This window comes from Asparagus officinalis, chromosome 2, assembly GCF_001876935.1.
Source record: "Asparagus officinalis chromosome 2, Aspof.V1, whole genome shotgun sequence".
Lineage (NCBI taxonomy): Eukaryota > Viridiplantae > Streptophyta > Magnoliopsida > Asparagales > Asparagaceae > Asparagus > Asparagus officinalis.
In genome coordinates this window covers 17,486,699-17,497,824 of record NC_033795.1, presented here as the reverse complement: position 1 = coordinate 17,497,824, position 11,126 = coordinate 17,486,699, and the positions used below count along the sequence as shown (strand labels likewise).

Genomic DNA, 11,126 nt, shown 5'->3' with positions numbered 1-11,126 from the left:
AATCACATGTGGGGCCTCTTGCACTGTAGAGAGAGAGAGTGTGTGTGGTTAATGGTGTGCCTTAGAGTGTGCCTGTAACGCCTCTCTTAAAGAAAATAATATTCTAAACAAAAGATATTTTTCCATAATTTTGACTGATGTTGGATTTGAGCCCACACCCTTGCGGCCCAGAGCCTAAATCTGGCGCCTTCGACCACTCGGCAAAACTGTAGTCGGGGGCCCACTTCTACTTGTAACAATTTTAGATAAACATATGAGTTAAATTCCCAGTGGGCTGTTGAGCCCATTGAGAGTCGTATCCGCTATAGGGGCATTCCAGACCTTACGTGTGGGCAAGGTCGTCAATTAGCTCGATCTTTGTTTATTTTGGATCTTTGGGGGTTAACAGTCGAAGAGGAAGACGAGAGAGCCTAAAGAGGAGAACGTGACGCTTGGGCCAGCAGTTAGAGAAGGAGAACATGTTTTTGGGGTTGCCCACATCTTTGCATCCTTCAATGATACCTTCATTGTGAGTTTTTTTTTTTTTTGTGATCTCATGTATTCCGAATGCTTGGCATTTCTCTAGTTTAGCAACGATTGGGTCTTGATTTTGTTGCAGCATGTTACTGATTTATCTGGGAGAGAAACTCTCGTTCGCATCACTGGTGTGATATTCCTCTTGCCCTGCTCTGGATTTACTTCGTTGATTGGATTGTTTATGGAGTAAACAAGGTCTCTTATCAATTGCAGAATCGGTGTAATAGTTTTAAGTTAGATTGCAGATAACCCCCCTTATCTATACATTCAGTAGCTCTTTGATCCATGGGTGAGAGGGGTTGTCTGTGATTTATTCTTCTTAAAATGGCAATCAAGATAAGTGTTACTTAAGGCATTGGCGAATGGGGTTATCTGCAAATTAGCCTTTTATTTGTATGAAACCAAAACTTCTCGTTGTACCCTCTCTAGGAATTAAAGTAGAGCTTATGTATCGACGAGTTACCTGCAAATTTCCTTGCAATTTATTTAGGCAGGGATGTGAATGTAAATGAATACATCTTGTGTTAAAGAAGAGGGAATATAGTAAGAAGACCGTGTCTCTCTGTATTCATGGGAGATGTACGGATGTTTTCGACTTAATTTGTAAAAATGTTAGACCTGAAGTATATTGTAAAAATCAATACAACCGGCTTAAGGTGAACAAACGAACAAGAGTACAAAGGCAGGGGATTTGTACTGCAATTTGTCAAGGAGTGGATAACAATTGTGATCATAATTAACCAAGACAAAATATTTGATTTTAACTTGGAGGTTTTGCTTTTAACAATTATCAAAGATAACTGAAGACGTTAACTATTTCCTTTTTTTTGAGTTCTTGTTTCATAATTTTTGCATAATTAAATTAAGAAAAAACATATTTTTTACTTTGGATCTTTTGGGAATTTCAGCGTGGCCCTCAAGATCGCCTTGTATTATATGGAAGCGTTTTGAGTCATTGCCACGCAATATTGATTTTCAGAGTCTGAAGAGTCATTCTTTGGGATTCTGTCCATTTTCCATTATTTGGAGGCACTTCTTAATATCAGTATTTGATATTTAGTCTTGTGAATTACTATCAATAGACAGATTTACCTATCTGTTGAATGTAAAGTCTTGACTCATCTCTTGCTGATTCATATGAAGCTTTCTCTAATGTAGGTGGAAAATGTTTCTATTTTTGTCTTTTCCAGTTGTATCTCATGTCATGCCAACATCTGTGTTTCATTTTACTATTAGGTGAAGATACCTACTAATGCATTTAATTTAAGTAGGTGTCTGATTGGTACGCATAGTTTAGGAACTATACAGCGCTATTTGATTTTTGATGTTTGAGTTGTGGCTTTACAGGCGGAATACTTGAAACTATATTTTTCAGTTGTTATTTTAGCTGATGCAGGCTAATCCTAAAAAAAGACATTCTTTATGCAAGTAAGATGCAGCTTTGTGGTCTTGTTATTAAAACACATCGGTTGAAGTCAAACCAATCATGATATCTTTGCTTATGGATGAGAAAGATGGGAGTTGCAATTGGAAATATAGTTAGTTTCTAGGAAGATGTCTTTTTTCTAAGAAAATATCCTTCGAAAATTCGTCCAATCTGCAGATGGTTGATGTGGATAGGTTTTGCAAAGAATTTCTGAATAAATACTTTCAAATTCAGACTAATCTCAGCCCTTTGCCACCTTACTTCTGACTGAACAGTTTATATTGGGATATCTACGCAGTTTTATTTCACAACCATAAGGGAGATATATTGTAATAAATAACTCCTGGCACCTGCTTGGTCACTAATACATAATATTCTTGTTTAGTGTGTAGTACACTTAACTTCCACATTAAAAAAATAGGAAGAAGTATAAATTCGTTATTTTCGAAATTGGATGCCTACGAAATTTTATATATGAAGAACTGAGAACAATCTTTATTTGTTTTATGTTATTATTTTTCGTTTCCTTTGCTATTTATGTATTCTTTGTGCAAGATTTTTGGTAAATTTCTAACTATGGTTACAGGAGGCATGAAGGTGAAAGCTGATAGGGATGAATCATCTCCTTACGCAGCCATGCTTGCCGCACAAGATGTTGCACAAAGATGCAAGGTAAGCTAACCTTCAACTGTATTGCTTTGCCTTATGCATAACTCGTCGTAACATTGTAGCTCTTTTTGTGTGTCTGTGTGTGTAGGAACTTGGGATCACTGCTCTGCACATTAAGCTTAGGGCTACTGGTGGAAATAAGACGAAGACACCTGGTCCCGGTGCTCAATCAGCCCTTAGAGCTCTTGCTCGCTCTGGAATGAAAGTTGGCCGCATTGGTAAGGCTTGTTTCTTTCTTTCCTTGAGCCGTTTATTGCTTATATTTCCTGAAGTGCTTCCCTTGTGAGATCGAGTTTTATTGCTCTCGTGTGCTCTTTATAGAGCTACATTTTGGGTAAACCTGATATGGAGCTCCACGATGGCTGAAAACAAAAATTTATATGATATCTGACTCTGAGAATCGAATGCTTGATACGCGTCATTTCTATCAGTTTTTTGTTAGGTTTAATTAAACCTCTGAACTATGGGAATGCAGCCAAATATACACATAATTTTTTTATTTTTGCTCTTACTTCCGTCAAACCTTGGATGTCTCTACTTTTGTGCCCTCATTTTAGAGGGAAATTAAGTCTTTGTTGTTTCCAGTTAAATGGAGAATAAAAAGTGCAAGTGCTAATAAAAGAGTCCAGAAGGTGTAAAAGGCTATACTCAATAGTAAATGGGTTGAGGTGTATGTCCAACAACCTGTACTTTATGCTCCTTTACAGCTTAAATCTAGGTTATGAGGCACTCCATCAAGATAAATGCTTGATGCCTTGTAGACACAAATTATGTAATCCTGTTGCAAATCATATTGTAAATAAAAAACATATATTGTACACTTGACTCGTTACTTTCTTTTGTCTCTGCAGAGGATGTGACTCCCATCCCAACGGATAGTACCCGAAGAAAGGGTGGTAGAAGAGGGAGGCGGCTGTAATTTCTTCTGTTGCCAATCCTTTCCAGAAAGCGCAGCAAGGCTCATGCCATTTTTATAGTTTCCAACAGATTTTGCCCCAGTCGATGTTTCGGGTTTAGTGACATGACTTTGGCTCTGAAAAATTGTGAGAAGTTGTTCATCTGCAATTGCCGTTTTGAGTTGGGCGTGTGAGCGGATACCTATTGGGAGTTTTTTTATTTATTGAAACAAATGTTGTTTTTTGGAGTTTATGTTAAGTGCCCTCGTGGTTTACTGGATTTAAAATCAATATTATTATCAGATCTCTTGATATCTAAATCCAAGTTCAAAATATTTGAAATGGTTCCTATGTAAGACCGCTATGCTGGGTTCCAACTATAGCCAGAGATGTTTCTAATGGAGTTCTCCAGGATGTGCGGCTCAATGTCCGCTGCAATTTGCGAGGATTTAACAGTGGCTTTGTTGCATAAAGAGACTGGGGCTATCATAAAACTCAGACAAAAAAAGCTATTGGAGTTTTGATGCAAGTTGAGGATTATAAGCAGTTCGAGGTTCAATTTTGGGCGAAGCCTGGACTATTTTGCTCATCGGTATCTTTCGTATGCCCCTTTTGGTATTGGTATGGTAGCGATTGGATCTAAATTGTTTTGATGTCAACTTTTAAACTTCCTTGTGTTTACGTCAGAATGATAATCTAGGAATTGAGTGGGGGCGATTAGGGGTCTGTAATCTCCTCTGTTGAGCGATCAGGTTGGAAAAGGAGGAAACAAACTTTAGAGTCCTCGGATGAGATTTCCTTAAGGGTGCCCTCCGAGTAGTCATCATGAGGCCTTACTATGCATTAAAGGCGGGTGTTGCTAACGAGGCAGCCAAACATTCATTCCCTTGCCTCTTGACGGATACTCTCCAGTAGTGTTCGATCAGAAGATGCCTTTCGACTCGAGTGCAGACTGCATAAAAAGTCGGTTAGTTTGGTCATGCTATAACTACACTCGGATCGAGTTTCCTCTCATACAACCTGACCTATTTGACCGACTCGTAGCCAGTTCTCGAGAGTTTATTATACTTGTGACTTTTAGGGTACAACACCTTGCATTGCATCAAATACCCCCGAAGTTACATCTTCAATTATATGCAAAGTAACAAGAACCTATAGAGAAGGGTATTTCTAGCATTTGCATTGACATCCAAAAACGAAGGTGAAAACATTCCATTATTTTATTTATTATAGTAAAAGAAGGATCACAGTATTTTTATTGTTGCTCAATGGTCATAAAACCAAAAACCAAACCAGCACACAACTCAAATTCAAAGGCCCTCAATTTCAACATCATATCCCGTTCATCGAAGGCTTCATCATCTCCCATGCCTTGAGCTCTGAAATCTTCACGTCTTCTGCTCCGTTATTGAACACAAAGAGATGAGCATCACCATCAACCGCAACGCTCGGATACACCCTAGATGTGATGCATGTTCGACCCTCAGCTCCAAAGCTCTCCACGACGGAGCGATCGATCTGTATAATATATTATATTAACTAAATTAGTGTTCGAAAGAAAAAAAAAAAGATCTATATGATTTTATGACTGATGGATGAAATTGAAGTACCAGACTCCTCAGAGAGAGCATCCCATTTTTCTTGATGTCGACGTCAACCCATCCTCCGAAGGTTGGTTTGTATAGTCCTGGCCTCACCGTGGACCTGTTTCCCATTCAGGAAAACAAGTATATATATCATGATCAAATAATTAAACATCCCAATAAGATTTTGAAGCTTTAATGCATCTGCCATATCGATGGATATGATTCAATAAAATATATTCATTTGCTCCTATGATTCAATAAAATAGATTCATTTGCTTCTTGAAGTCCAGACGATATTATCTCTTCATATTTGGTTTTATATATCGTGTGACAGATGGCAATCACGTGATGATGATAAATTATTTTGTACGTTCCACTTAGGGGCTGTTTGTTTGCCTAAAAAAAAGAGGGAAATCAAAGAAATGGAAAACTATTTCTAAGAAAAATTATTTTAGAAATGCTTGGTTGGCTAAAAAAAAAAGAAGGAAATCAAAGAAATAGAGATGAGATGATGTTAGTTGTCACCTTATTATAGGATGATGTGAGTGATTTTTTGAGAAAAATTGTTTTGATGTTGTTTGGTTGGCGAAAAAAATAAGGAAATGAATTGTAAGAATCCTATTTCTTGTAATAGGTTGTTTTCTTTTGTTTGGTTCATTCTTAAAAATAAGAAAATAGATGAGATGAGATGAGTTGTCATTATATTATTGGATGGTGTGACCCACACTTAAGGAAATCGTTTTCCTAGCTTCTTGGGAGAAAATAGGTGGAAATAATGTTAATGAGATGAGATGACTTGTCACCATTTTATTGGATGATGTGAGTGATTTGAAATGATGAGATGAGATGAGTTGAGTGATGTTGTGGATGGAATAATATTTTATTAGATGTGATGGATGAGTTGTTGGGTAAAAATAATATTTTATTAGATGTAGTGGTGGATGAGTTGCTTGATAAAAATGTTTTTTTTATTAGATGTTATAAATGAGTTGTTGGATGAAAATAATATTTTATTCGATGTTGTGGGTGAGTTTTAGGGATGAAAATGGATGAAATTGTACTTTTTGAGATTTCCACTTTTTCATTTTTCATTTCTTGGTTTTTAGGAAATAACCAAACAGACCCTTAATGGAAAAGATACTAATAAATCGAGTTGTAAGCTTAAACGTGTGTACGCAGTTTGTGTTTAAATCTAAGTTTAATTTCTCATAATCTCTGTCTCTTTACCAAGTGAGCTGTGGCCTATCACGTTGATATAACTACCTGACTGTCTACATAAACAAATTGGAGTTATAGATAGATTGAGGAAGGAGAAGAGATTGAGACCTCGATGGATCATGGCACATAAGGCCGATATAACCCTTGGGAGAACTGTAGAGCCTGAAGAATACAGCAGTCTGCTCCTCTCTGTTAGCTGAGGCCAAGGCCAGGAGCCCAAAGGGCCCAACCCCACCCGTAACATCTGCACCTTTTTGCTCACAAAGCTTTTGTGGGTCAGTCCACATTGAATCAAATGGCTCAATCTTATCTAGGGTTGACAATTGAAATGTCACCTCCACATCAGCCTGCATGTTGCAAAAATGTTAGAGAAGGGTTAATTGCTTAGTCAATTTTGTACTATAGTATTTCAACTTTTTATTAACACTTGGACCTGGCGACATTCACCGCGGAGTTATTCTTTCAAATATTTTATTGTGTTGCAGAGAGCCCCTCTATAAAGTTACAAGTGTTGAACACATGAACTCCATGAGTATAGGTACATATATCGAGAAGATAACTCTATTTGGATATTAGGATTTAAATACTAAATAAAAATTAGGGATGATGAGTAACTAATCTTCTGTAATATTGTGGTTGATTAGTACTTAAAATAAGAGGCAACCCTATGCACGAATCTCGCACTCTATGCAAGTACATGACGAGGTCAGACCGCTTGGAATTTATCATATATATGCTTTCTTATTTTTCATTTTTTAGCAATTAAGAGGGTATATCTGTAGTTAACCCTATAAAAAGGAAAAGTTTGAAATCCTTACCTGTGACGTCATTATTCCAGAGACTTCAACAACTTCTCCACTCTTAACGTTCTTGTTCATAACTGAAACTTGCTTCCCTCTAAGAGTCTCAATCTCCTCGACTGGCCATTGAATGAGTTGCCTTCCATTTGTATCAAGCCAAACTGCTCTAGGAATTGCCTTAAAAAAAAAATAGAATAAAAAAAACCGGTTAATTAAAAAAAAGGATGAAGAATTGTTACGTAGCAGGTTGAAATTGAACCGAGTCAATATATATAACGACTAACCTCAATCCCAGCCCAACCCTTGCCCACGTCATCTAAGCTACTATCCGACTCATTCGACCAACCCCACAGAATCCTCCTCTTTTTCCCTTCATCATAAAACGTCTTCGAAGCGTAGAAATTGCCGTAGTCATACCTTAAACCCGACCCGTCGTCCGCAGATGTACCGTCCGGTATATACCTATCAATATCCCGTAAATAGGTACCGAGCGTATAATACTCGTATCGGGTCACATCCAAACTGTTTTTAAGCACATACTTCAACCCGTTACCGTATTCTGCCGTATCTACGCCTAATTTACCCTCCATCGATACCGGGTAGAAATCCGGACACTCCCACATGCCCGTTCCGTTAGCGGAGTGTAACGGGTGCTTCGCCTTGATCCAATGTATGAAGTCCTTGCTGCGGTACATAATAGCCAAACCTCTATGCTTTCTTTTGCTACCGACTACTAGCCTCCAATGCCCGTCTGACCCGTACCAGGCTGTTGTTGGGTCGCGGAACGCACTAGCGTTGACCCCGCTATCCGGATCCATTATCGGGTTGTAATCGGGCTTGACCCATTCACGGAGATACGGATCGGATAAATTCTTAGGGAAAGCGATGTTCTGAACTTGGCGGTTTTTCGGGTCGACACCCGTGTATAGGATAACGGGTTTGTTACCCGGTAGGATGGTAGCGGATCCAGACCAGCACCCGTTAACGTCGAAGGGCTTAGACGGGTACAAAGCAGGTTCGACCGCTATCCAGTTAATTAAGTCCGTTGAGACGGAATGGCCCCACACAATGTTGCCCCATACGGCTCCGTATGGATTGTATTGGTAGAAGAAGTGGTATATGCCATTGTAGTACATTGGTCCTAATTTTGATCGGCAAATAAAATAAAGTTTAGAATAAATAATAATCAATCTATCAATTGCAGTGCTAAATAAGATTAATTAGAGTTAGGAATGATACCATTTGGATCTGATCGTTGTATTCAATGCCAAGGATACGGCCGAAATTGATCATGGTACCAAAAAAAAAAAAAGATACATGTTAGCACTGAGCTCTAGTTAGTGAACTATATAAATCAATAAAGTATTAGTAAACGTAAATAATTAAGTTGAAAGGAAAGATATTATCTTGCTTTTTATTTTAAAGTCGTTTCAACAAAATCCGTACGTATTAATAAAACTCTGGAGACTTGAATATACCTAACGAAATTCTGAGAATAAATTGACACCGATCCTTTTTGGCCAAAAGAATAAAAAGGTGTGTGATAACGGTCCACTTTACGTGGTCTATAATTCTAATGTGACACTGGCAGTAGGATTTACAAAGCTTTTGGTCGCAGTTTTTCAGTGGATCGTGGGACCCGCAGCCACCCAAAAATTGTGTGCGTATAGGATAATTAACATCGTTTTATTTTTATTTTTCACGGTATACTTTTTATTTTGGAGTTGATATGACCTAACTCCTAGGTTCTAATCTTGCTTGCAGACCTATAGCAGTTTGCATAACTGCATTATAATAAAAGACTATATTAGGGCACAAAAATAAAATAAAAAAATAAAATAAAAAACATAAAAAAAAATATATCATTAAGATTCAAATCTGTTTAAAGAAAATGCGAGAGATGAACTATGTATAGTGACTCTTTCTTGTTGTAGCAAATGTTTAAAAACTAAGTAAATATTAAATGAAAATATACACTAATCATGCATGTTACTAATTTCCAAGGAAGAAACAATAAAAATAAAAATAAAAAGAACGTATATATATCAATCTCTGAGTTGATAACATAAAAAATATGCGCAAATTTTGGAATAGCTTCATGTATACCATAATTGAAGAAGAATAGGAGTTGGTGTTATAATTGAACATCAGTAGCATAGGCTTATTAATTATTCTGAGATAAAATTATTACTCCTAAAATTTCTTCTTTTTCTTTCAATAAATAGGACCAAAAAAATTTCTGAAACCTTGGCAAGCATCCCAGGAAGGCGAATATCAAGTACGCATATGTTAATTAAAAGGAAAAGAAAAAACATAAGGATAATTTGTGCAAAGTAAACAAAAGTCGACAGCGCACGGTAGCAAACGACCACTGCGCAGGAATTACGTGAATCGAGGAGAGGATAAACCGTCACCACAATCCCCGCGGTAAACGGAAGAATTTGACCATGCGCGGATCGACCGGCCACCTTTAGCGAAAATTATACTGCTTTCACTACCGTGCGCCCCACAATGAGAGCCAGTGAGGCTATATATGTCATATGACAACTAGTGCTCCACCATCGTTATTAATTATGAATCAATTTCAATGCATAAACAACTTTTATGCAAACTCCTAAACATGCATAAATATCTTAATTTTTTCCTCACAAAATGATGGAGATAATATATATATATAGAATATGGAAATAATCAATAGTTCGCCTCTTAAAGTAGAATCATTTGTTATTTAGTGAATATTTATTTATAATTCATGACATGAATGAGTGTGTTAATGTGTTATATTCCTAATAAATCATAAGTATCATATAAATAAATGAATGACTGTGATTTAAAAATTTCCAAACTGAAAGGGTTCTAATTTATTAGAGCACATGATATATGATATATGAGTATAAACTTTGTTAGAACAGCAGCAGCGTACAAACATGACATATAACATGAATTTGTTATTTCAACTATCCCTTTAATGGCTTAGGACACATATATACATGTTGTCGTTCTCAAAAGTGAAAAAAATATTCCCTTAAAATGGATGGAGACAACTAGAGAGAGGAGTTTTGTAGAGTTACCATTGATCCAATTCCTTGGAGGCTGAAAATGGAAGACAGTCCTATACTGGTTATCGACGACCGCGGCCGGAACCGACATGAGTTCCTCGTATACAGCGTGAAATCCCTCCACCGCTCCATTCCTCAAACAACACAAAACCGCCACCACCAACCAAGCAACCCTATTCATGGTCACCATGGAAGAAAGAAGAAGAAGAAGAGAGGTGTTATGTGATGAAGAGAGAGGAGGCTCTGGGGGGTTTTATATAGAGGTTGAAAGAGTAGTGGGCAAGAGGAAGTGTGTTTGTATAGTGTAGGGTATCGGTGACATGTGTTATAAAGGAACTCAGTGTTGGTTGTTAGTACTATATGATTTGCGGCGCGCTAAATAAATTATTTCAATTTATTTTTAAAGTTAATTTCTGTCATTTTAGAAAATTAGATATTGTTGGGTATTAGTCTCATATATAATTGAAAGAATTAGACAAAGTGACGAATTCAAATAGAAAGTTATAGGATAAAAAAGCTAAACATTTTTTGATTGATTTGATTCTGATGATTATACCATCCGTGGAAAGTGGTATCAAAATTTTGATTATGCACCACTATGAAATTTTATACTGTACGAGGGTGACTAAAGTTAGCTAGATCATCAAAATATTTATTTAGCCCATGTCAAGGGTGGAGGATCTTAATTAGGTGTTGATAGTGTTGATAGTTATGTTTTTGATATGTGGTTGTCAGTTTAAATCAAATCAAATACCATATATGATCCATAAATTATGAAAGATATATATGGATTTTCGTTTTCTTTATGATGATCCATTTTCTTGTGATGATCCATGATTCAGATTGAACATAAAAATAACTAGTGATGTTTGAGATTAATGTCCGTAAGTGTGACTAATTAACACACACCAAGTTTTGGGCCCCAATATTACTCCCTAATCCTTATTACCTTATCA

At 36.9% G+C, this 11,126-nt stretch overlaps 2 protein-coding genes across 2 annotated transcripts; one reads left to right on the top strand and one right to left on the bottom strand.

The window, feature by feature from the left end:
* Positions 369 to 3,827, top strand: LOC109830424 (40S ribosomal protein S14). Its single transcript, XM_020397678.1, has 5 exons — positions 369 to 508; positions 599 to 644; positions 2,529 to 2,614; positions 2,700 to 2,829; positions 3,463 to 3,827. Exons 3-5 carry the CDS (start codon positions 2,534 to 2,536, stop codon positions 3,528 to 3,530), a joined length of 279 nt encoding a protein of 92 aa, XP_020253267.1. The 5' UTR covers positions 369 to 508; positions 599 to 644; positions 2,529 to 2,533; the 3' UTR covers positions 3,531 to 3,827.
* On the bottom strand, positions 4,704 to 10,432 carry LOC109830423 (beta-fructofuranosidase, insoluble isoenzyme 3-like). The gene is made up of 7 exons (XM_020397677.1): positions 10,183 to 10,432; positions 8,351 to 8,359; positions 7,396 to 8,252; positions 7,130 to 7,288; positions 6,420 to 6,658; positions 5,118 to 5,211; positions 4,704 to 5,025 (listed from the first exon to the last, which is right to left on the bottom strand). Exons 1-7 carry the CDS (start codon positions 10,358 to 10,360, stop codon positions 4,840 to 4,842), a joined length of 1,722 nt encoding a protein of 573 aa, XP_020253266.1. The 5' UTR covers positions 10,361 to 10,432; the 3' UTR covers positions 4,704 to 4,839.